Here is a 27,667-nt window from a genome sequence, read left to right on the forward strand (position 1 = left end):
TTGTCTTTTCATTTAATTGTCTGTGTATTGGCAATCTGATCGAGTCGTTGCTTCAATAACACAGAACACACACACCAGCACATGAGTCTGTAATACCTTTGTTTAATAAATCTTCAACCGATGTCACTCATAGGGTGAATATCAGATCACTTAGTGATTGTTTGAAGACTGTCATAAGAATTCAAAGTTGCATCTTAGAACAGTCAGCATTAACAGAATGATGGATTTACTGCTGCTATCATAAAATATCAGTTTTGTATATTTGTACTATCTTTATCTCTCTGCTAAACTATTGACAATTATAAGAAAATTTGATCAAGGTTTTCCCCACATTGGGGTTTGTCCCTGGTTGGTGCCACATCTTGTGTCCTCATGTCTTGGCTTGTCTTCTACTGTTTATGTTTATGTTATATCTGCATTTTACTATCACGCTAATGTGATTGCTAAACTGAACATTGATATTGGGCTAGTTAAGAAATTGAAGTAACTTGCTCTTAAGCATAGAACATACCAAAAATTAACACTTCGGCCATACTTTTCACCATTACTGGACACATTACACATTGTAGAACAACTCACACCAACAGAGCTAAACCCAGACTACATGGAACAGATCACCACTGATCGGATCATGGACACACAAATCAAGAACACTCACCAATAGAAGATCCAACTGTATTGGGTTGTCAAAGCTGACCAACTCCTGCACCAAGGTAAGTGGCTCACCAGGGACCAAGTTCAGCGAAAGTTTCCCCATCTCATGGAGGCACTCAACACAATCGGGACCATTATTTCTTAAGGGGGAGCACTGGTCCAGGTGGATATTGGTGGCCACCTGCCTATTCCATTTGGACCTCACCATTGTTTTTTTTAGTTTCCTTAATTGTAGCACAATTTACTATTTTTGGCAGTTTTTGGGGTCCTGAACTTCCAGAGCAGTTTTGAGACCCCATACAATGTTTTTTTGGAAAGCAGGTAAACTCATTGCTTGTGGCAAGGGTTTACAATCAACAATTGTAGTCTTAATATAGATATTTCTAACGAGGTATCATATGCATCAAACAGAGATTGTATACCAAAGTTACAACCCCGAGAAGTTAATGTACCGATTTATTCCAACGGGGCCCACAAACTTTTGGCACTTCATCACCTAGGGTTAAGTTTTTGGATGTTTAAGATTTTCCATTGTTTCTCAATAATAAATAGGCCTTCGAGCCTCATTGTAACACAGTTCAGAAGGCATGTAGCTGCCAAATCTCTTCTCAGAAATAAGCTACCATCACTTGAACTAGTTTATTTCCATTCTGCATGTAAACAATTTTTAGTGCTTTGTTATTAATGAATTGAAGATCTGTTTTTGTTATATCTCTGTGTTTATGTTTATATTTGTATTTCGTTTCGTTCTTTCATAAACCTTGATCAAATTTGAAGAAGACAAAGCTAAGAAAAAAGATATAGATGGTGAAATAGAGGCAACTTACCATGGTGATGACATTTGAATCCTAAACAAATCTTAGTGTTGGAGGCTCTTCCTTTATCAATGTCCCTTCTACCAATGATACATACACATTTCATTATGTTCATCCTACTCCTGAAAAATGGCCTAAAAAGAACATTCAAAGTTATTTTACACCTTCCCCCTCCTTTGTGAATGCTAACGCCTCTTAATGAAGTGAGACACAACTAACCTTGGATAACCACTAGAAGAAGCAATACAAAGAAGTTGCTTTTGAATACATTGCTAGATGGTGGTATGGCATAGATATCCCCTTAAATATTACTCATCTTATTAACAACCCATGTGGAATTCCATTATTGTTGTCAATGAGGGCTTTAAAGGCCCTACCATGCATGACTTAGGGGGTTTTCTTTTGCATAAAGAATATTTGTCCAAAGATGAATAATGTAAGGGTTTTAAAGAGTAATGGGTCAAAACAAGATGTATCATCATGTTAAATGGATGCACTAATTGAAGGAACTATAATATAATCAATTTCCTTGTCTCTTATCAGGAGAAATCAATTGATGCATCTAATAATGTGAAAATGCAAACTTGTTATTTTAACTTTTGGAAAAAATGCTGGTTGGTGGAAGAAAAAAATCTTGTTCAAATCATCACAAATATTGTCTCTGATTGTGTTCTCACTGGTAAGTGTAAATATAAAACCATATTTTGGGTCCTACGTGTTATACATTGCATAAACCTCATCTTGAGGATATAGAGAAAGAAGATCAGATCAAGAACATTAGAACATGCAAAGAACATTACAAAATACATCTATAACCACTCATGAGTATTGAACCTAATGAAGAAAAACATTGGAGGTAGGAACCTTGTTAGGCCTACCATCAAGAAAGTTGCAACTCACTTTCTCATGTTGCAATCTTCCATTTTCTAAGCACAAAACTTGAAAAAGATGTTTTCACTAATGAATGGAATGGATCTTAATGGGCCCACAAACAAAATGGAAAAGACACAAAAAAATGAAGTTTTTAGAGAACACATTTGAGGAAAAAGCAACAAGAAAAAAAATTGTCAAGCCCCTAATTAAGGTGTTGCGATTGTTGAATGGGGAGTTCAAAGGTGGATTGTGAGGTCAAAGCTCAATTAGAAGAATATCAAATTGGTGAGGTGAAAGATGGATTGTGCACATGCCTAGAATACATGGTCCCTAATGTGAATGAATAGCTGAAAATATATATATGTATCAATGACTTCACTAAAGCCAGATGTAGCTTTGGAAAAACCTGGTAAATATTGAGAGAGATATGTACCAACTTAATTAACAATTTCAAAGCATTTTGAGTTCACTTTTTTAAACTTTAAATACTTGAAATTTCACCTAAAGTCACAATCTAATTTGTTGAATTAATTTTGTCTTTGTAGTACATTGGTGGGAATCATTTAAATGTCAATGTCCTCCATTGCAAAAGTTTGCAATTCAAGTCATGAATCAAACTTGTAGCACTTTCAGAGGTGAGCACAATTGCTTAGTATTTGAGCAGATTCAAATCATAAAGAAAAATCATTTGGAACAAAAACAGTGAAATGATCTCATCTTTGTACAATACACACAATTGCTTAGTATTGAGCAGATTCAAATCATAAAGAAAAATCATTTGGAACAAAAACAGTGAAATGAACTCATCTTTGTACAATACCTCTAGATGAGATGCAATTGTTTACTAAACAAAGACCTAATACATATCCCATTGTGTTTGGATGATTTTAAGCCAACCTTAACATGGGTAGAGGAGAGGAGACTTAACTAACAAAGTTTGAACTTGAGATTGATGCATTGGAGTGGACTAATTTGGATACAAATCCACTCATAGTAGGGATCATATCAACATGGGAAGCATTGGCCATGCTTTTACTAGTATAACTATTATGATGGTAAATACCACTCTAGAGGTCAAGAACTACAAAGAAAAAGTTCATGTAACTCGTGTGAAGGGTCCCATGTCTACCAATGATTATGAGTTTAATACTTGATTATATTAATCAATATTGATAAATATAGTAATGTCGTATGGTTTTTTTTTTTTATTCTAGAAACTTCTTAAAACATTTTTAATTATATATTTGTTTCAAAAATGTATTACACTCAATACCATTTTGATATATTTACACTCACATGATCATACATTTTTGAGAAGAATCTTCGGTGAAAATCACATAGAAATATTTTTGCCGACGCGTTTCGAACCAACCACTGTGGTTCATCGTCAGGACAAGTTGAATGGGCGGATCTTGCTATGCATTATAAATAGATCGGGTAGAATGTCCAATGACCAAATTTCCAGATCAGGTAACGGCTAAAATGATAACAACTAGATTGACCAGAGAACAGCTAGTTAGACTATGAAGGGCATAATTTATTTAATTAAGTAAGTTCAGTTATTAATTTCTTAATAAATGGACCATTTTTATAATTGCAAATATATGTTAGAATAAGCGAGTTAATATATTATAATTATAAAATAAATCAAGTCATAGAGAATAGTTGATTATATTTTAATTAAATATAAGTTAATTATATTTTAAATAAAAAATAAGTTAAGGGACATTTAAATCTTAATTTAAATTAAGAAAATAAATAAATTAATTAATTGTTTATCAAAGATGTTTATATATATTAGTTAGTTGAATAAGTTAAAAATAGAATAATCTATAAATAGATATTTCTATTTTAAAATAAAAGCTAAAGGACCTATATTTATGAATATATATTAAAATAAATAGATTAGTATCATATTTGAAGTCAAAGAATATCCCCATAAAAATATTAGAGAGATTACAATATTAATTAATAGATTATTAAGGGTAAAAATAGTTAAAAAATAAAAATAAAAATAAACATAAAAGTTTAATAGTCAAAAATAAATATTAGAGAATTCAAGTATTCAAAAATAATAATAATAATAATAAATTAAAAAAATTAATAATAATAATAATAATAAAATAAATAAATAATAATAATAATAATAAAATAAATAAATAAATCAAATCAAATCAAAATATTAATATTAGTTTAAAAGTCAAAGGGTTTAAATATTAGAGAAATCAAGAATTCGAAAAAATTACCTAAAAAACAAAAATACTAAAGGGAGAAAACGACTAGGAGGAGAGGGCTGGGACCCAGCAACTACTGATCTTCCAGCCATCCTCTCTATTGAGATTGTTCGGCCTTTTTTCAATCTCAAGGGCTTCCCTAAATTTCCGGTGATGAAATTGCGACACTCTAGCAATCACACTAGCTTCTTCGATGCAGACATGATGATTGGTTTTCTCCACATGCTCTGCTAAAGCGGAAGACTTGGTTCTCATATGCTTGAGGTCAGTTGCGTGCTCACTAATCCTTTGGTTAATGGAGCAACCAGTCTCACCGATATAGGGGGTCCCACAAGAACAAGGAATAATATAAACACCTTTCATGTCCTTGGGGTCGATAGGATCCTTCACAGATCTGAGGGACTTACGAATGGTGTTAAGAGGTCTAAAGGTTGCGGGGACATTATGCTTCTTAAGAATCCTCGCAATCCTATCCGTGGTCCCTTGGACATAAGGAAGATGTACACCAGGAATCCGATCCTTAGGTTCTTTTCTGGATAACGAATTCTTAGTAGCTTTGAGGAAAGCCTTTTGTCCCAAATGTCTGCTATAACCGTTCTCAACAAAGACATTAAGGAGATGGGACTTCTCCTCCTCGAAGCTCCTTTCATCAGAGATCCTTAAGGCACGAGTCGCTAGGGTGTTGAGAACACCCAACTTCTGGGCCGGGAAATGGTGGGAACTAGCATGAAGATACTGCTCTGTATGAGTTTTCTTGCGAAACACTCGGTGGGAGAGGGAACCATCCTCATTCTTCGAGATAAGAATATCAAGGAATGGGAGGCAACCATTGACTTCTTGTTCCTTAGTGAACTTGATGGTCGAGGATTGATTATTGAGATGATCGAATAAGAGATCTAACTCCTCTTAGCCGTGAGACCAGATGACATAGAAGGGACAGCAATTGAGTGATCACTCCCCTTAAATAAGAATATGTGGGTGGTTAGGGAATGGGAACCAGCGGAATGTAGACACATGCAGAATGGGCCCTGCAGAAACGAGAAGGACTAGACCCCTATAGAATGTAGAATGGGCCTTGACTCAATAGAGAATGGTGAGGCAACTCTATAGAAAAGGGCAAACAGGGGCCTTTCTTTCACTGTTTAGGGCCTTAATAGAGCATTCTCTCTATCCTTCTTTTTAGGGTCAACTTGGATTCCTGTCCCCTCAAATCGTACACAATGAATCCTAACCTAAAGGGCATTCTCCTGGCCTATATTTATTTAGTTGTTTGGGAAGGTGCATTACAATTCAAGGGCTATTCTCCTCGTTATCACATCTTGACCTGGACTGGATATATCACTTCCAAAGCTTGGGCAGAAGACGGGCTGAGTTTAGAGCCTTAGATTCAAAATCCTCCATAAAAAGATTAGCAACAACAGGGGATAGGGGTGAGCCCATGGCAACTCCACAGGTTTGCTCAAAGAACTCACCTTCAAAACTGAAAAAGGTCGAAGTGAGGCAGATCTCAACCAACCGAGCGGTATCAGGATCAATTAGACGGTTGATTACTTCCATGGCCTCATTTATAGGGATGCATGTGAAGAGGGAAACAACATCAAAACTGACAAGAATGTCCCAATTAATTTATTCATTTATTTTCTTAATTTAAATTAAGATTTAAATGTCCCTTAACTTATTTTTTATTTAAAATATAATTAACTTATATTTAATTAAAATATAATCAACTATTCTCTATGACTTGATTTATTTTATAATTATAATATATTAACTCGCTTATTCTAACATATATTTGCAATTATAAAAATGGTCCATTTATTAAGAAATTAATAACTGAACTTAATTAAATAAATTATGCCCTTCATGGTCTAACTAGCCGTTCCCTGGTCAATCTAGTTGTTATCATTTTAGCCGTTCCCTGATTTGGAAATTTGGTCATTGGACATTCTACCCGATCTATTTATAATGCATAGCAAGATCTACTCATTCAACTTGTCCTAACGATGAACCACACTGGTTGGTTCGAAACGCATAGGCAAAAATATTTCTATCTGATTTTCGCCGAAGATTCTTCTCAAAATTGATATGGATCACAGAAGCCTAAATTCTCTTATGATCATACATTTGTCTACTTTGCATATTTCATTTGTAATATTTTTTCTAATTATTTTAAATATTTTCTCATTAATTACTATCTTAAATAACTAAATCATAAAATTCGAACCAATCCAATTTCAAAACTTAGGCATATTCTAATGCACAAACCGTTGTGTTAAACTGTGGTTTATTGGCGTACAACGAAGAAATATCAGAAGGAGATAAATTGTGGACTATAGACAAACAACAAAGGGAGACCGTCAAAGAAACTTGACAAATACATCATACATTCACTGACAGAGTGTAAACAGAAAGATACAAGAATCAAGCATCTATTAGATAGATAAAAACATAGAAAATGTGATACAAGCATGCCAAAGTGCACGTTAGGGAGTTGATCTCTATGCATTTCCAATGTACACCATCCAACAGATACATTTTTCCTAATGATGAAGGCAAACACCATGTGTAAGTCCTCTCATTGTAGTAAATTCATGACACGCACATAGCAGTAACTAAAACCATCGAGGAAAGCTATACCTAATTCTTAATTGAAAATAAGAGTAGTAATTAAAATAACTTTCGGCGGCCACTTAACCTATATTAACAAATGATGAAGGCAAACACCATGTGTAAATCCTCTGATTGTAGTAAATTCATGACACGCACATAGCAGTAACTAAAACCATTGGTGCATATTCTTTGAGGAAAGCTATACCTAATTCTTAAGTGAAAATAAGAGTAGTAATTAAAATAGCTTTCGGCGGCCACTTAACCTATGTTAACAGAAAAAAAAATTCTGTGAAATCACTTAAAAGTTGTTATACTAATTGGAATATATTCTTGGAAAAAACCTTTATCTCAATCATACTTCTCAATAACAATATACGAAAACATCCAACAATTTATAAAAATGATAGTGGTAGTAATAACTAGTTGGAAAATACTCTTTGAAAAAACCCTTATCCAAATCATGCTTTTCAGTACTGAGAAAAAACATAAAAAGATTAAAGAAGTTGGCATATTCTAAAGCAAAAACCGTTGAAATAAACTATGTGGTCTATATAGACGAACAATGAACAAAGACTCATTCACAAAACATTGTGATAAACCATATGGTCCATAGACAAATAAAGAAGAAAGACCATGTGAAACGAAAAACACTATAGTCTATAGACAGATAACGAAGAAAGCCTGTGGAAACGAAGAAAGCCTGTGGAAGGAACTGTGAGAAAAACATTATATACAAAAACTGTGAGAGTCCAGACTGTCACTGGAAAGATACAGGATTGAAGCAAGAATCAAGCCTATGATGGATGGAAAACATGGAAAATGTACTGCCCTCATGCCAAAGGGCATATAAGGGAGTTGACCTCCATGCATTGTGTTAACCAATGCATTTCCGAAGTACATCATCTGACAGGTATGCTAGGACGAACTGTTCAGTCAGGGATCTCTCTTCATAAGAAAGGCAAACAGTCTATGGAAGGCCTCTCAGTATACAAAATCCATGACACGTACATGGCAGTAACTAAAATCATTGGTATATATCCTTTGAGAAAAGGTATATCCAGTTCATAGCTGTCAATAACACTAAAATGAGCATGCATAAATCTTCTTATTAATCATCTTGCGAGGAGACTCCACAGCAAAATAGATGTTGATAATATTTATTTAAGTTTCAGCATAACCAAATGTTACTCAATTAATGAACACGTTAATTTTAATCTGCATAGATATTTCCAAATATATAAATCCGTTCACTCTGCGTTGTTGCATTATAATGTTAAAAAAGAGGTTATCCTAAAAACACTTAATTTGGGATTCATTCAAGAACTTTAATATGAAACGCAGAGTTAAGCATACTGACTCTAACGAAGCAATATACAGCAGTGCTAATATGCAGTACATGACAACTGGTAGTAGAGCCCGCTATGATATTCAAGTTAACATACAAATTGCAATGGGTCGGATGCTTTGCAAGGTTACAATGATATACAGCTTGAGTGGACCTAATGGTTAAGAGCATGTGTTTCTTCCTAGGAGGTCACAGGTTCAAAACCAGAGGGGTAGAGTATGTATGCCTTTGTAGACTTAGCAGTCAAATCACTGCACAGAGGTGGATCCCTTGTCCCACAAACAGGGGGGTCTCAAACACCAATTTGGTGTACAAACAGGGGGGTTTGGGTTTCATACACTAATTTGGTGTCTGGTTTGGCCGTGACCTTAGCAGTCAAATCGCTACGCGGATAATAAATTAATAATAATGAGCTTAGTACTACTAGAGGCTCAGGCCTGTTAATCAAGAGACAATGACGTACAAACTTAGTACTACTAAAGCTTGGACCTGTTAAGGCCTGTTAATCAAGAGACAATGACGTACAAACTTAGTACTACTAAAGCTTGGACCTGTTAATCAAGACACAATGACGTACGAACTTAGTACTACTAAAGCTTGGGCCTGTTAATCAAGACTAGTGCCGATGAATATATTGAAGTCTAGGACAAGTATGTCAAACTGTAGAGTTGTAATATCCCCTGTATCAACTATAAAGACATATTATGATATTACTAATCCAAATGCAACATCTGTAGAATTTCTAGGGAGTTAGTTCAAAATGTTTTGATGAAACTTGGCATTTAAACACGCTCACCTTAGAGCAGCACTAGGATTGCTGACCTCCTAAGAAGTAGGGCTGCTCTTTGGCACAGTACCAAGGAGTTTTCTCCTGAACTGACTTTTTTTTCTTCGTAACAAAGTTGTGTTAAATCCCTTCCCTTTTCTGCCTTGTTCGCGTACTGCTTCAACATCATAATTTATGCAAATTTTATTGCTCTCCAACAGTCATCAACTTGATGACCATTTGACCGGAATGAGGTGAGGGAAAAATCGAGATCAAAAACAACAGTTACAGTAAATAAGCCAAGTTTAAGCGAAAGATCCAAAATCAAAACCAAATCATATCAATTACATGAATTACTGCATTATCTTTTACAATAGTAAAGACATGGGAAATACACGGATAAAATTCAATTTCCAGGTCCAGTAACAAAAAACCAAAATGTGTGCCATGCAATCTAGGCACATATAAAGAAAAACCAATAAATGATATATGCTAAACAGAACCCAGTAAATGCACCATGCAATCACATGAAGAACAGAAACTTGAGAACATATCTGATTTTATAAGTTATGACACAATTCAAAAAATTAGAATACCACTTAATGAGGGAAATTTAATTGCTTATAATTATGAATATCCCAGAAAAGATTTCAAGATTTACCCATCTAACATCATAATCTAACAAAATTGATTTCGCAACTGTACATCATTTATCCACGTTGCTCTCATGATATACAGTGTACAGAAACCCAAGATTCCAAGAAACAATGATAACTATTGATTAGGCTCCCAAGACTTTGTCTGGACACCTAAGTTGCTCTTGCAGCTTCTGCTGTAGAAGTTGATTCTCCTCGGTTAGTTGTAAAGCCTGTTTCCTCAGCCTTGCATTTTCTTCCACAATGGACTGATTCCGTTGAAAAAGCTGTAAATTTAACCTCTCAATGCGAGAAGCCTCTTTTTCTATCTTCCTCTTCGACCTGTGAATATTAACATATTAAGTTAAAGTAAAATTTTGAAGATAATCAAATGTTATAAAGGATCGCTTCCACTGATTGTTCTATCACAATATCATTAAAACCACTTCACATAAAACCGTGTTGCAAGCGTTCTTCAAGTCATTTTATGCCTATCAACATTGATGAAGACAATTAATCATCCTGGATAATTAATATCTATAAAAGCGAAGCACATTTATTTCCTTGAAAATAGAAGACTAGCAAAGTGAACTTGATTAAACATTCTCTATATATTTCAATAAGAATGTTAAACATCACAAATATAGTTTCTTGTACACAGTCATCATAAATTTCATGTGTTAGATCTGTTGCATGTCAGTCTGTTATCAAAATTTACTTAGATGACACAGTTACCTTAAAGCAGTATCTAATTCTAATAGTCACTATATCATTTTCCATTCCTTGGTTGACCACAAGAACATAAGTTTATTTCCTTCTTCAATAATTCTGATAGTAATATTTGGATGCATTATGATTGAGCAAAGCTAAAAACATTTGAATGAAAAAAAATTTGCAAGAGTTCCCACAAACTGTAAATTTCAGTATCAGTGTTCCCTTTGTCTTTTATCCCACAAAGTTTGTGATTCACTAAATGGATTGAGAAAGGTGACAAAAGGAAATCTTGAGTATTTGAAATTGTCAAAGAGGAAGTCATTTACCCTACGCCTTGTGTCAACAAAAACGAAGATCAGCCTCGTTCCTGAATAAAACTGTTTAGTACTGCAAAATAGAAAATAAAAAGACATCCTTTGGAGAAAGATGAAAGAATGAAACAAGCATTAACAGTGCAATTTCCTGCACAAACGAAGAATTTTTCAGTGATCAAAATTAGGTTTATAAGTCACTGTTGCTGAAACTCTACATGAAAACCTCAGAAGTAATTTTTTAACTAGTACATAGGGTACGGATTTTTTAACTTGTCAAAATAACAGTGAAATTCACTTCACGTCCTGTGGAAGTTACTCATTGCAAGCGTTAAGTACTAAACGTACATAGCATGCATTATCTTATCTTGTGAGGATAAGAAAAAAAAGCTCTTTTTACATGATTGGCAGACCAAAACTGAAAAATAGAAAACACAATAAACATATGACCATATTGCCATATTCTTGAGTTGAATTTCAATAACAGTAATGTATAATTTGGCACCCAACACAGCGTATGCTATTAAGAAGAGTACTTGCATAATTGAACCAGGATTGGTCTGGAGAAAAGGCAACCAGTCCCGACATCCATTCCGCCATGGAAACTTTGAGGCATTGCTGCATGAAAATATGGAATGAATTTTGAAATAAGCTGGAAAGTGTTATGAACTCCGAGCTCCACCAACTCAAGTATTCAAGAAGGAACTCTAACGAGAGGCACATGTGGCATATTAAACATACAAAGAACTCTGCCCAAAACCCAGGGCTTGATCTTTCTCATTATCATAAATTCAACCTTGAGGTAACCATACCTAAAACACGCTTTTAGCTAGCAGAAGACAGTGAATATCAGCAGAACTTGAACTACTCCCCCGAAACGTCACTGCAAAAGTTGCCTATGTGCTACTATACCATTTGGCATTAACCCAGTGGAATGCTGGAGGTACCAATTCACACGTTGATATCAAACCGGTAAAGATGCCCGTCATCAAAAGGGCAGGTAGCTCATTGGTAGAGCAGGTCCTGCATTAAATTCCTAGCAAACCCAATTTTCACCAGAATGGGTTTGTAGACAATGCAATAAAAGCACAGAAGACAAAGAACACTCTGCATTGAGGCCACGCTCACAAAACTACTCACATCAACCACAAAAATAGCTAACAACCACTTTATACCACAGCAACTGCTTGCAGCAAAGAATTTCATTGAATAATAAAACCTAGTTACAAAAACCCTACATCAAACAATAGCACCGTTAAATGTATTGTACTCTGGTACAATACACCAAACGTGGTCGCAGACGAATACAAAACGAAGAAATCAAGAAAAAAAGTACGCACATTATTTTATTTTCTGTAAGAAGACAAGAATTAACCTCAGCTTTCTGCCAGTATCTTTTCCCATGGAACCCCACTTTGTTTCTCAGTAAACTTGCAACTAAGAAGGCATCGCAAAGAGAACAATCACAACGATGAGAACACACAAAGCACAAAGGCACCTTATGAAGAGGAGATTCTTTTTCAGGAGGTGATCAAGTGTTCAATCACGTCAAGAACAAAAAAGCCGGTAACAGAAAAAATTTGGGGAAAATCCTTCCATGTCCCAAAATTATATAAAATACACAGAACCTTAACAGAAAATTACCTTCTTCTGAACGCAAGCCACGCTTTGGCCGCCCTAGGAGCCAAAGAGTACAAAATCGGACGCCTTCTAATCCGCTGTTTAATGCAGAACGAACGCCGCTGGAGAAATTGCCCCAACACAACCTGTTCACGGCCAAACCAAAGCCTTTGCTCGGGTCTACGGCGACTGGAACTCGAGACGCTCCGAGCACTATCTAACGGCATCTTAAATGGCAGAACTAAACCCCTGATAAACCCTCGCCCTCCGCAATACTTTTTAAAATTTCAGGTACCTAGAAATTGGGCAGCTGAGATGAGAAATGGAAACTGCAGGCGTGTATATATAAGGTGAATGCGAGTAGGTGTACAGCCTCACCATTGCGTCATACTGGTATTGCCATTATTATTAGCGAGTGGAAATTGGCATTTAAAGGTTTCGAGGGTTTTTTTGAATATCAACTACAACACAGACTTTCATGTGGGAAAGAGTATCTCCGGTATGATGATGTGAAAAGATTCGCAATCATTGCATAAATGGCAGCAGAAAGAGTGGAAGTTGATGATGAAGAAGAAGAATATAAATATGAATGAATGTGAAATGCATGGTCCTCCCATCATCACCTCCACTACATATTCCTGCAATTATATCATCAATTCAATCCAGTCCTCTTTGAATCTTTGAATGCCTTTCATTCCTGTAGGTAGAGGTCCTGCCTATGCTATGAATACTGTACGACATGGCATCACATTCGATTTCCTACTAGTTCGTAACTGGGCGGTGTTCTAGGTCATCCCATGTGACCAAGGGCTGGTCCGCTCTAGTTCTTCGGGCCAAGTGACAAGGAATTTGTGGGTCTGTGCATTGGGCTGGGTGACCATGGGCTTGTGGATTTTCAAAACTTAAACCCTTGAACTCAGAGTTTACACAATGGGGCAAATATTCCGAAATATGTTTTTTTAATTTGTCAATCGAGGAATCAAAGAGGATTTGTCGTCCTTTTTATTTTCAATTAATATATATATATATATATTTTAAATAAATAAATAAATAAGTAAGATATATGGAAATTAAAACATTAAAATAATAAATTATTATTATTCATATTTTTTATTTTACTAATTTGTATTTTTTATTATTTATTTTAAAAATTTTATTTTCAAACACACTAAAATATATAAATTTTTGCCATTTACATTTCGCTCATTCTTCCATTAACATTAACCATATTTATCATAGCACTGGTGTGATCTAATAAATTTTATAATTTTTATAAAAAATATAAACCAAAAAAAAAATTATACAATAATTAACATACTTATACATTAATTAATGATTTCAAAAAATATTAAAACATTTCAAAAGCAAAGTAAATAAATATATATATTAAAACATTTCAAAAAATAATAATATATATATATATATATATATTAAAACATTTCAAAAAAAATAATATATATATATATATAATCATGTTTTGTTTGGCATAATAAATATATTTTTATATATCAATGTGACAGCGTTGAAACATACAGATTTATAATAATCTTAAAAAGATACTTATTTTTAATAAAAAGAAGTTACACATGTATATTTTGTTATTGTGAATTGATAATTTGTTGGAGTAATATAAGTCACATCCAAAATCATATTTAGCGACTGCTATTATAACACCAAGAGTATTTTTCTTTTCAAACTAGGATAAGTCTAGACCAAGGACAACCCAAATGCTAGATGGAAGAATAATATGCCCACCAGTGGGATGTTATCACTAGGATTTTGTGAAGCTTGGTTGAGCTTGGATGCCCCTTAGGATAGTTTAATTCCCCCAAAGGTGGCTCTCATCCTCAACCTATCCCCATGAGATTTGAACCTATGACCTAGTGGGCATAAAGCCACACAAACCAATTGGTCTAGCCTTCCAACTTCCTCTCTTCATTGTCGGCTAGATACTCTGCAACGTTCTATTGATCGCGAGGGTGCATGTGATCCGGACTTATGCAAGAACGCAACAAAATACATATATACACATAAACACGGAGATGCAGCAGAAATAAAACTTTATTTCATTAATATTAAAGAAGTGAAATATGCTTACATACAGAAAAGGAAATAAACTAGTTCGGGCGATGGTAGCTTATCTCTGAAAATATATGTGGCGGCTACATGCCTCTGAACTGTGTTACAATGAGGCTCAAAGGCCTTTTTATTATTGAACAATAAGGGAAAACCCTAAACAACCAAAACCCTAACCCTAGGAGATGGAATGCCAAGAGTTTGTGAGCCCCATTGGGGTTAGTTTGGCAGCCAACTTCCCGGGGTCGTAACTTGGTCATATTATCTCTGTTTGGCACATACAATACCTTGTTGGAAAGATCTCTTTGAGTACTACCTCAAAAAAAATGTCGTTTAGGGGATCAAAACTACTCTGGAAGTTCAGGACCTGGAAAACTGCTAAAAATAGTAAATGCTACTATAAACAAGGAAACTGATGAAACCAACTGGAGGTCTAGGTGGAATAGGCGGGTAACCATGAATATCCACTTGGATTGTTCCTCCCTCCTTAGGAAGAAATGGTACCCATTGTGTGCAGAGCCTCCTTGAGGTGAGGAAATCTGTTGAACCTAGTCCCTGGTGAACCACTTGCCTTGGTGAAGGAGTTGGCCTGCTTTGAAAAATTGATATGGTTAGATCCTCTGTTGGCGAGTGTTCTTGATCTGCGTGTCCATGTGACTTGTTCCATGCAGTCTGGGTTTAACTCCGTTGGTGTGAGTTGTTCTGCAATGTCAGATGTGTCCAATAATGTTGGAAAGTATGGTCGAAGGTGGTCCACATTAAATACTGGGTGCAGGCCAAGGAATGGTGGAATGTTGAGCTTGAAGGCATTGTCCCCTATAGCCTTAGTGATGGCGTATGGCCCATATCGAAGCGAGCAAAGCTTGCAGTGGGGCCCGGGGAGGCATTCTTTCTGCAGATGTAGCCAAACTTTATCACCCATCTAGAACTTGTGTGGCACCTGATGTTGATCATGTCGCTGCTTGTACTTAGCATTGGCTCTATCCAATATGTGATGGACCTGCTAGCAGATGTGTTGAATGTGCTCAATGAAGTTGTTAGCCCTATCAGCTTCGGACTGGACGTGAGTCGAATCTGCCTGAGTAGCTGCAAATTGTATGGCCACATTAATGGGACATAGTGGTTGGAATCCCAATCGCACCTGAAAAGGGTTGTGGCCAGTTGAGCTATGGAAAGCTCTGTTGTAGCTTTGATGTACATAAGGGAGGCTTTCATACCATGTGTGTGGATGCTTCGAGTTGTACATGTGCAAAATGTGTACGATCATCTTGTTGATGACCTCTGTTTGGCCATCAGTTTGGGGTGGAAAGTCATGGACTTAGTGAGCTTGGTATCCAACATCAACCAAAGACTTGACCAAAATGTACTTAGGAACCTATTGTCCCGATCTAAGATAATGGACTGTGGGATCCCAAAGTGTACCCATACTCGTTCAAAGAAGAGCTTAGCAGTGGCTTATGCTGTGATACTCTTCTTGCAGGCCGCCAGAATGGCCATCTTAGAGAATTTGTCGATGACCACGAAAACGCAGTCATTGCCATGCTTAGTAGAAGGAAGGCCTGACATGTAATCCATGGAGATGGATTTCCAAGGTCGAATAGGAGTAGGTAGAGGAGTATATACGCCTTGCTTCTTGATGGTCGGTTTGGCAATGGCACGGGCAGTGCAAGACCTAATGTACTTCCCATCATCATGTCAAAGGTTCGGCCAATAAAAATACTTCTATAGCATTTCCACTGTTTTCTCTACCTTGAAATCTTCAGTGACCCGACTGTAGTGTGCCTCCCAAATTATCTTAGCACGCTCACTTGAAGGAACACAGAGGTGTCCCAGGTGGAATAACAGTGCATCCTGTAGGTGAAAATTTGGAACTTGCTTGCCTACCAAGAGCGTTTGGTATGTGTTGTTGAATTCTGGATCCTCTTATAAAGATGCGGCCACCCCACAGTCTTGTGCCCACAAGAGTCGAGCACAGTGGTCAATGCCAAGACCAACGTTCAGTTGAGGCAGTTTGCAACATTGTTGGTGCTTCCCTTCTTGTACTTAATGTTCAAATGGAACTGTTGCAGGTATGTGGACCGTTTCTTATGGCAATCGTTCTGCAACTTCCCCTGTGTCTGTATGAACTGCAGGGGTCGGTGGTGTGTGTGTATGACCGTTTCCTTCCCATAATGTAATGCTTCCATTGTTGGCAAACCTACACAATGGAATACATCTCTTTGTCATAGGTGGGATACTTTCAGATTGTGTCTAAAAGTGTCTCACTATGATATGCCATTGGATGCCCCTACTGAGTAATAACTACACCAATAGCATAGTTGGAGGCATCTGTCTTGATCTCAAATAGTTGTTGTAGGTCTGGTAATGTGAGCATTGGTGTAGAGCATAGGCGACGATTCAACTCAGAAAATGCCTTCTGTTGCGATTTGGACCAAAAGAACTTTTATTTCGCTCCTCCCTTGGTGACTTGACTCAAAGACCAAGTGATATGAGAGAACCCCAACACAAACCTGCAGTAGAAGTTGGCAAGGCCCAAAAAGTTGTGGAGCTCTGTTAGAGTGGTCAGGGTTGGCCAATCCTAAATGAATTGTATCTTGGTTGGGTCCACATGCACACCCCGCTCATTAATGATGTACCCCAGATATTGAACTTGGGTCAAAAGTGCATTTCTCCAAATTAACACACAACTTATGTTGTCACAAGGTTTGGAGGACCTGTCAAATATGGTGGAGTTGCTCTTCCCAACTCTGGCTGAAGATCAGAATGTCATCCAAATACACCACCACGAATGAGTTTGGATGTAACAACCTTGGTGAAAATTCCATGTAATAAAAGTTAATAAAGGCAAAAATAATAACCATTGTTGATGGGACACTTATTCCAAGCTGAATGTTGGGCAAAACATCCTAGGGGGTGTTCATTTGGTTGTTTATGGCTAAGGAAATTGGCAAAGGCAATGGCTAAGGCTTTGGAAAGGCAAAATGACATTTTTGGCACATTTATTTATGAAAATAAAGGAAATTATGAGAAAGGGAGGTGAAAGGTCACAGGTTGCATGTGAGGAGGAAATTGAAGGAAAATAATGGAAAATAAAGAAAATAGAGGCCTCATTCATAAAAATGCTTCTGAGGATCAGTTGGTAACCTTTTTTCAGTTGAGTTTTGGAGCTCTCTCATTATTCTTTCTCTCTCTCTCTCTCATACTCTTGGACACTTAGAGTTTCTTGGGGCAATTTTGGCATTGAAGCAAGAAAGGCAAAGAAGACAAGAGAAACCAAAGATCAAGCAGGGAAAGGCAGGATCAAGCAACTACAACAAGATTCATTGCAGGTATCAACTTGCATGTATATTTTCCTTGCTAGATTTGGCATGCATGGGATTGCATGTGGTTCTTTTCTATCATGGCATGGGTTTTTCCAGTGTTTTTAGCCTAGCCTTTCCATTTCCGGATAGCTACGGTGTGATGGGGTTCTCATGTTTTGGTTGAGCTGGATTGTCGGATGGATTCAAAGCTAAGTGAGGTGGATCTACGAAATGATAGAACACATGGCCTAGTAACCCCTGAGCAGGACTGTGGGTTGCGGGAACGCTGAATTTTGTGTTGCCTCAAATGGCTTAGGAATCCTTGTCGGTGAATGGAAGAATATACGGTAAATTCAAGAGGTGGTTTACTCTCTATTGGGCCTAGTAATCTCAGGTTTGGGATATGCGGTAAAGCCTGGAGAGTGGGTCTCGGTTTAGGGCCTAGTGATCTGGGTTTGGGTTGCAGTAAAGCCTGAGAGACTAGGAGATAGAGAAATTCCTCACGGTGTAGGTGGAGAGATCTGGTAGCATCCATGCTTTTTTGGCCTAGTGATCGGGTGGAGATCACGGTAAAGCCTATCATGATGTCTTCATTGTGTTGGCCTAGTGATTTGGGATGGATTACAATAAAGCCTGGTTTCTACTGATGAGGGTGAGGTGGTATAGCCTCGATATGCTCTGGTTGGTTCTTTTGGTTTGAGTCCCACATTCATGCTTGGAATAGGGAACGGGGGTGAATGGATGAAGAGATATTTGGCTCAACCATTCTATGGTCGGGTGGAACATGGTAGTCCCATATCTGGTTGGTTTATTGCATTCATTAATGAGAAATTCATTCCCTTGATTTTCATGTGCAAATGTATTGATGTATATGTGGATTTTGATGGCTGATATGTTTATGGTAATTTTGTTCCTATTATGTTGGTTATATGTATATTTTATGACAACAACTATGTATGGATCTCAACATGTTTTTACTTGTATATGAATGGATAATGTTTCTATGACCTAATAGATGATAATGTAGCAAATGAAATGAGGGGACAATGGTTCATAGTGATTCTCAGATACGTATGAGATCCCTACACTTAATTTTGTTGTTTACACATGTAGGTTACATGTTGATGATATGTTTGACGAAATGCTTCACGTTTGATAAAGATCGTGTTCGACTTATTTCTTTCGCATCATTGTTTCCCTGTATTTTTATTGATTTCAAGTTATGACTCCATTCTGGGCAGCGACCTGGGCTTTGGGCCTTAAAAAGTGGCTTAGATCTCAGGGTTGTTGGCACAAAACTGGCATATTTTGGTCTCTGGTCACTGGCAGGCAAGCCTGTGAGAGCGATTTTGGGTTGTTGGTCGCTCCCTTTCTCATAGCATGAGAGAGACTATGGCCTAAGAGATCCAGAACAGTACTGGGACCCAGGGGTAGGTTGTTTGAGTGGTTGAATTGTCTCCTGAGAGTTATGTTGATGATGTTGGATGACTGTGTGTGATGTTCTGTCGATTCCACTTCCTTAAGGTCACATAGGAGGTCGAATCTGATCATAATAGCCTCTCGTCTCATGTTTATCTCAGTAGGCATGGTTACTTGGGTGGATGTGGGAGGAGGGTATTACAGAGTGGTATCAGAGCGAGTTGTGCTCTCTTTGGGTCAAATCTGATACCACAGAGTGGTATCAAATGATGGTTCAACTCTCATGTTGGATGGGCGGTGTGTGTTGGTCATGCATGCATGTCAGTTGCATGTGTGTCTCTTACACTTGCATTTCATGTGCTTGTTGCATTTGCTTACTGATTGATTATGGTTGTAGTAAAGTTTCCATGTTGAATTTGATGTTGATTTTCTGGAATGCATTTGTCATGAGTATGTGACTGGTTGCATATGGATTATATGTCGCTTACATGTTGATTTTATGTCGCCTACTTACATCCTTGTATGTTAGGCTGCATTCTTGTAGGTTTGATTACATGTATCAATCTTGTAGGTTGATTACAAGAATTGATCGCTTATGCTCGACTACATGCATCTATGTGTATGTGTAGTTGATTTGGCATTGCTTATGCATGTTGATAGTTGCATGTGGCAATGTGTACAATGGAGTAATGGTTGTTGTCATGCATGAGGTCATAACATGCATTGTTTATATGGCCTTGCATTGATGACTAGACCCTAACTAGAATGATGTGTATGAATTGATGCACTTACTTGTTATATGTATATATGTTGTTATGATTATGTTATACATGTATCACGTTGATTTGATGATCTTGCAGATGAGGTATCCTCCCCAAATTATACTAAGGTACGTTGATTTATTGTGATTTGGTTTATCTGACATATTATGCATTGCAGGAAAGAGATCAAATGGCTAGCAAGGTGGTAGACTACATAGAATCTCCCTATGCATTAGATGAGCAACGTGGTGTGGGACACTCTTCTAATTTGGCAGATGCATTGAGAAGTTTGAAGGAAGAAATAAGGAGTTGTAAGGCAGATAATGACCAGATCATACAGGCACAAGAGAAACAAGCAGAGGTTAATGCTATACTTCTTCAGAGTTTGTCAGACTTGCAGCGACAAGGGCCACTTCGGATTAGCCATGGACATGAGGATAGAACTAATGGAGCATATGGAAGTTGGTCTCTTGGTCGACATAGGTCGGATAGATTTGATACAATGAGAGATGGCAGGTTGTTGGATACTCCGAATTGGAGAGGCAATGGATACAGGGACTATTCTAGTTTTGGTTCTGATAAGCATCATGATCGCCATTGTTATCATCCTTATAGGAGGAATGATAGGGGATACTTATCAGATGAGTTTAAGAAAGCAAAGCCACCTACTTTTGATGGATATATGAAAAAGCCGAAAGATGCAGAGGCTTGGATACTTGGGATGAACAAATTCTTTGAGTTGCATAATTACACAAATAACATGAAGGCCAAAGTAGCGATCTTCATCTTGAAATATAAAGCAAACATTTGGTGGGAAGATGTTAAGTGGGTTAGAGACATCAGGACAGATGACTTGAGTTGGCGGGAGTTCAAGAGGCTTTCTAGGAAGAAGTACTTGTCAGAAAAGTACTACGACAATAAGGCTAAGGAATTTTATGAGCTAAAGATGGGATCAATGACAGATGAAGAGTACACGACCAAGTTTCTAGAGCTATTGAGGTATGCACCATATCTTATTGATGAGAAGGCTAAAGTTCAACAGTTTGTCAATGGTTTTCCATTAGCATTTAGAGATTGGATTGAGTATGATGAGCCTCAGTCACTTGAAGAAGTTATTAGGAAATTGAAACATTGATATGAACAGTCAAAGCGTAAGAATGAATCTCAAAAAGGATGGAAGGGAAAAGACAAAGGTAAAGGTAAATGGCAGCCTAAGAGGACAAGGCCTCAGTATGCAGATGAGAAAGATAATGTGGCACCACAAAAGAGATTTAATGTAGCTAGACAAGGAAATGAGTCACAACAACAACATAAAGGTGTTGGTACTAGTTGGTTGGAGTGTTGTACATGTGGCAAGGAACACCTTAAGAGAGATTGTCCATAGAATTAGGGTGGTAGACATGCATTTGATTCAGAAGCCTTTAGCTTGGCCACTAGTGACTGCTTGGATTGACACTCACTTGTCTTGTGAGTGGAGCTCTTATGGAACTCACAGCATTTCCCTGTGTCCTTCTTCGTCTTCATGGTGTTGTTCTTTGCTTGCGGCTTCAGCGGGTTGTCCTAGGTCACCCCGCCTTGGCTTTATCCTTTCTTTTGTGGTTTGGGGGTGCCTTTCCCTTGCTTCGGATTCGCTGATCCAAAGTCTCGCTTCTTCTATTTAAATTTTTGTTCGATCTTGACAACATATCGATAGGCAGCGCCAAGCGAGGAGATGTACAGGAAATCCATCTCATCCTGGATGTACATGTGTAGATAACCATGGTACTTGAGTACCAAATTCCTCTCAGAATCCTTGATACCTAGCTTCGTGCGAAGGGCATGGAAAACATTTATGAACTCCAACACATCTTAGTCTCTTCCCTATCACAACGTGGTCAATTTTATGTATTTATCTTCATAGCTACCAACATGGTAATATTGTTCCTTGATTGCATCAGTGGGTGAGGCTGAAAACAATGAGGATTCCCTCTCATCTCTTTTTTTCACAGTAGGTTTTGCACCAATCCTTAACATGTGGGGCGGCTTTGAGGAGTGCAAAAATAATATTTTCCCGTTTGGAAAAGTCATGAACTAAAAAATATCCTTCCAATAGATTTAACCATATATCTACGGCTTTTGCATCTATCTGGCCTTCAAATATGGGAACGTTAAAGTTAACTTGTACCTTAAAAGGAGTGAAGCCTCCAAAGTGGCTGTTGGATGAAGATGCATCACCTGTGGGTAGCCGCTGAAGGATCTGGGCAAAGTTATCCATCATCGTGTTCGTTTGTCGCTTGAGGGCTTCCTCGAGCAATATTTTGAAAGGATCTCTTGCCCCCTCATATTTCTTTTCTTATGCCATGGGAGGTCGTCGGGGTTTGTGAGGCTGGTGTTCCAAAGGTTCAACCAACTCAAGCCCTAACTCCTTATACCTTGACCTCGTTGGGGACATGTAAAGAAAAATAGAGAAAGAGTAGACTACTCTGATACCACTGATCCAAACTTATGCAGGGACGCAACAAAATACAAATATACACATAAACACGGAGATGCAACATAAATAAAACTTCATTTCATTAATATTAAAGAACTGAAATATGCTTACATACAGAAATAGAAATAAACTAGCTTGGGCAATGGTAGCTTATCTCTGAGAAGAGATGTGGCAGCTACATGCCTCTGAATTGTGTTACAATGAGGCTCAAGGGCCTTTTTATTATTTAACAACAAGGGAAAACCCTAAACAACCAAAACCCTAACCCTAGGAGATGGAACACCAAGAGTTTGTGGGCCCCGTTGGGGTTAGTTGGGAAGCCAACTTCTCGGGGTTGTAACTTGGTCATATTATCTTTGTTTGGCGCATATAATACCTCGTTGGAAATATCTCTTTGAGTACTACGATATTTTCAATAGGCTTGTAGTTTGTAGCATATTGTGGACCTAAAAAAAACATCGTTTAGGGGGTCAAAATTGCTCCGGAAGTTCAAGGCCCGAAAAATTGCTAAAAATAATAAATGTTGCTATAAAAAAGGAAACTGATGAAATCAACTGGAGATCTAGGTGGAATAGGCGGGTCTCCACCAATATCCACCTGTTTTAGCGACTATAATCATCCTCCAAAATTTTTCCTATGCTTCGATTTTGGAGCCTCCCTTCTTATCCACAGGAGCTCATATTGCACTGATCTAGGTATTCATGCTTCGACTAAGACTTATCTTTTCATTTTTTCTTGTGTTTGCTCACGTAGCTTATATTTCTAAGTCACAAGCTGATCTCCCAACTTGGTCTCACAACACTCCTAGGCTTGCCTCCAAAAATTGCGCAATCCTTAAGGGAAATCAACCTTGATGATAGGAATTGCACAGTCCTGATTGGCAGTCATCCTTGAGCTCAAAAATTGTGCAGTCATGGAAGGCAACCCAACACTAAGCCCAAAAATTGTGCAACTCTCACTAAGCTCATAAACTGCACATTGCACTGAGCCAGAAAGTTGCCCAATTCCCTAGAAATGTGCATTCTTTCTCGACAGTGTGCATGGAAAGTTTCCCTGGAAAAAGAAAAAAAGTAAAAAAGCATCCCTAAAATATAGGAATCTATTTTTAGTATCTTGAAGATGGCTTTTTTCCTTGATTTTAGGCATGCTCATGATAAACCCTAATTCACCCAACTCTATATAATAGACACTTCTAGATCTCATTTGTACATTCGATCTTGGAGTTCTAGCATTCTCGAGGAGATCAAGGAACCTTTTGTGTGATTGTCATCACTTTTCTAGGTGAGTTTTGATTTTGTCGTCTTTTAACATTTTTCTATCGCTTTTTGTCATTTTGCTTGTGTGACTGTTGTTTCACTTATTTCTCTTCATGGTTGCTGGAGTTTTAACTTGTAGAAGTTTTGTTTTAAGTTTTAGATTGCCTTTCCCATGTGTCGCATTAGTTTTCTTGTTTTTGCACCTATGGTCGTCGTTGTGGTGACTCTCCTGGAATACTTGATTTTCCTTCCGTTTGATTAATTTTTGCCTTTGATTCACATGGATTTATTCATACTTAGTCATATCTGCACTCAAGCTCGCACTATCTCTTAGATCTGCTTGTTTTCCACACTTCCCTTGGGTAGATTTGCACATTCCTTGGTCGATTTTCACTTTGCCCAGTTGGGCACTACGCAATCCTAAGGCTCAAGCCACAAGCTTGGCCTCTAGAATTGCATAGTGCACAATCCAAGATGGATCCAACTGCGCATTGTCTAGCTCTAAGAGCCAGCCTATCATCTTGGCCACTGAGACTGTGCAATGCGTAGTCTCTCCTAGACTTCTGCCCAGTTTGAACTGCGCATTGCAAAGTTTCAAGCCACAGGCTTCGACCTTGACTGTTGGGACTGCACAGTGCGTAGTTCCCACAGGCATTCAATCCCTCTTGTCAATGAGAATTGCGAAATCCTCCCCATCATATGCCCGATTTGTTGCTTGATTATGCCTTGTAAGTATATTTACTTAAGGCTGATATTTTCTTGCCATGAGTGTCTTTTCTGTCCAACAGGTACAACAATTATTGAGAACCTCTCTAGTAGTCATTGTTACCACAAAACCTAAGAGATATGCTTCAAAAGAAACCACTTAAAGAAGTATTGGAGAAGTAGTTGAGCAAACGTTAATAGACTTGCCAGTGTATGTAGATACTCAATTGTTTATAGAAAAGGGATCATCATTGACATAATAGTAGGCTAAAGATGCTTTTACAAAGGACTTTGAGGCATCCTTAGAGGGCCGACAGGTGTATCTCAGTTTCCGGCAGTCAGGGCTATACAAGGTTGCATGCAGGTGTCCAGCCTTTGCGTGTGCAGATGTCATCAATTGGATTCTCACACATTGATGAGAAAACAATGACATTGAGCAATGTTAGTGGGCAAAAGCTTGCCACCTTCTGGGGAGAAGACTATCAGTGCATGTATCACTTGCCCGAGCCAATAGAGTGCATGGATTCACTTTTCTATGCCACCCATAGCTATGTGAACACGAGAGACATTGTCAAAGGCTGGGTGAAAGAGCCATTGAAGTTTCAAAAAACACCTACCCATGTGTACAAGACAAAGTCCCTCAGGAAGGCCTATCGGCTTTTGGTTATCTTCACTAGTAGGATCCATGGTCAGCAGAGCACGAAAACCTTTCCTGAAGGGTGGGCAATCTTATGGGACTAGGTGGTGAACAAGGGCAAGTCGTTCAACTAGTCATATTTGTTGGCTCGACAATTGAAGGCCCATGTAGTACATGGTAGGAATACTCCCGAGGGTGAGCAAGCAAAGTTTCTGTATGTCTGCATACTTACTAGATGCAGTCTGTGCACAACAATAGTTCGCTGGCATGAACTGGACATGGACACCACGAGAACCTACCATGCACATTTTTTGTAAGTTTCTTTTGGAATGCAGTTATCGAGGAGTAATAACACAACTAACTGACCACTTCCCGTTGTACAAGTTTATCTTTGAAGAAGATCCACCTTGCATGTCATGATAAGCAATGGAGGCAATAATAGACATCGTAGATTGGTATGGCTCACGAGGTGGCACCTTCATTAGAGTGTTTGGTGGAGAGAAACATCCACATGTTTTACCAAGGTATGCCACTGACAAACTTGTCATGCAAGAAGTATTGTATCATCTTGCCATAGTACTATCAACAACGTTGCACAAGAAGAAGAAAGCACCATGGCCCACTCTTCCTTTGCAAATTGGATTATACGAGATAAAGAACTTGAAAGTCGTGGATTTTGAGGCAAAGGAGATAGTGAGGTTTTAATTCGACATTCAGGACTTTAATTCGTATGATCCCCATGGTATTTGTAAAGACCATAGTGCAAGACTTTACTTTCCGTGGATCGGTGGGGCATTCCATTTGCCAAAGGAGGATCCATGGAGGTATTCTTACAATGCCTCCAGACTCCATGAGACGGTCAGTTTAGTAGGAAATTAATAGGTTGCTCCAAAGACGACAACAAATTTAGAAGCAACAACAACAAAAGGCAACATTCTTGTGCAGGATAAGGGAAAGAGGAAGATTGTTGATAGTCCAGAGGGAGAACAAAGTTACAAGATGAAAGAAGATCCTATTATCATGAAAGCAACTTTGGCAATAGAAGCAAAGAGGAAACAGAGAATACAAAGAGAAAAGCGGAGGAAGAGAGAAAAGCAAAGGCTTCAGGAAGCAAAACTGAAGCTGCAGGAGACATAGCAGAAGCTGAAGGAAGAACAAGAATTGAGGAGGAAAGAACAAGAAGAGAAGCAGAAGCAAGAGGAAGAAAAAAGGCAAGGCGTAATGATAGAGGAAACAATGCCGATACAGGTTGAAGAGCAGGAACATGACCAACCAACAGTTGAGGAGGAAGGTGAACAAATGTAGGATCAGGAGATTTCTCAGCAGATTGAGAAATTGATTGAAGTAACAGACATGGAGATGGAACATGAGCCACAGAATGAAGATGTTTATCTAATGTTGAGTGCACCACAGGTCATCCCTCAGTCTCCACCACCTCTAGCAGCAGAGCCAACCATGAGCGAGGAAGGGGGTGTTGTTCCCCTTGATGATGATTCAATAATGGATGTGTACAATATATCATTCGATGAGTTCTAAAGGAGAATTGTACAAGCATGGAGAAAGAATTTTCCAGATGATCACACATCACCTGCTTTCGTTAGATAAAGGGTGATAGTGCTTGACACCAGGAAGCATCCAAATCCCATTAATGAAGCCAACTTGGCATATGGAGGAGCAACAAGGTCAATCATTCAGTGTTTGATGGCCGAGAATGAGTAATTGGCACTGAACTTGCAGGTTGCCAGGAAAGAGGCAAAACAACTTCGCGCAGTGGCATAAAGTGTAGTTTTCGCATAGGTATACTTGGAGGAGATGAGAGCATCGATACTTGCTGAAGTATCAACACTTGGAGAAATCATGCAGAAGCTCTATGAGGGGTTTGTCACCGTACATAAATCAGTTTTCCATTTGCATGACTTACAACAACAGAGCAAAGAGTTTGTTAAAACTCTCAAGAACATACAAGATGCCATTGCCTATGTGCAAGAGTGGATAATGTGATACAAAGGGGCACCGCTTGACTTAGTAAAGAAAATGAAGCCATAGGCAGAGCTGGAGAAAGCGAAAGTTCGAATGTTGATTCAAAACAACAAGAAACTCGCCTCATTCATTAGTAGAATTCAAGCCTCATACATATAGTTGTTCAGTAGTTTGGATGTCTTGGTGAGAACACACCAGATCCCATCAGTCAGTTCACTCACCAAAGCCAAACCCAAGAACCAAGTCTGGCAGGAGATCGAAGAGTACTTGGAGCAGTTGAGATAGAATTCCACCAGAGAAGACTTGGATCTTAACTGACAGAACATGCAAAATTACATTGGTGGTCCTGTCCAAGTTACAACAATGCTGCTCATGCTTCAGAACAAAATTGAAACTAGTTCCAAGGCATTGTACCCGGATGCCATGGAGGCTAGAGTCTGCTTCTAGCCAGACACCATCACATAGTATCAAGCCTGGCACT

At 38.0% G+C, this 27,667-nt stretch overlaps 1 protein-coding gene and 1 long non-coding RNA gene across 2 annotated transcripts; both read right to left on the reverse strand.

Annotated features, from left to right (window-relative positions):
* Window positions 1-9,882: 9,882 nt before the first annotated feature.
* LOC149219985 (homeobox-leucine zipper protein HOX9-like) lies at window positions 9,883-13,470 on the reverse strand. The gene is made up of 2 exons (XM_089384592.1): window positions 12,602-13,470; window positions 9,883-10,274 (listed from the first exon to the last, which is right to left on the reverse strand). The coding sequence occupies exons 1-2, from the start codon at window positions 12,802-12,804 to the stop codon at window positions 10,079-10,081; spliced, it is 399 nt and encodes a 132-aa protein (XP_089240718.1). The 5' UTR covers window positions 12,805-13,470; the 3' UTR covers window positions 9,883-10,078.
* Window positions 11,192-12,595, reverse strand: LOC149219986 (uncharacterized). Its single transcript, XR_016249261.1, has 2 exons — window positions 11,770-12,595; window positions 11,192-11,575 (listed from the first exon to the last, which is right to left on the reverse strand). It is a non-coding gene; the product is annotated as an uncharacterized LOC149219986 (long non-coding RNA).
* Window positions 13,471-27,667: the final 14,197 nt, after the last annotated feature.

Source organism: Pinus tabuliformis, chromosome Q (genome assembly GCF_031772625.1).
Source record: "Pinus tabuliformis cultivar Carrire ecotype Pingquan chromosome Q, CPIR1, whole genome shotgun sequence".
NCBI lineage: Eukaryota > Viridiplantae > Streptophyta > Pinopsida > Pinales > Pinaceae > Pinus > Pinus tabuliformis.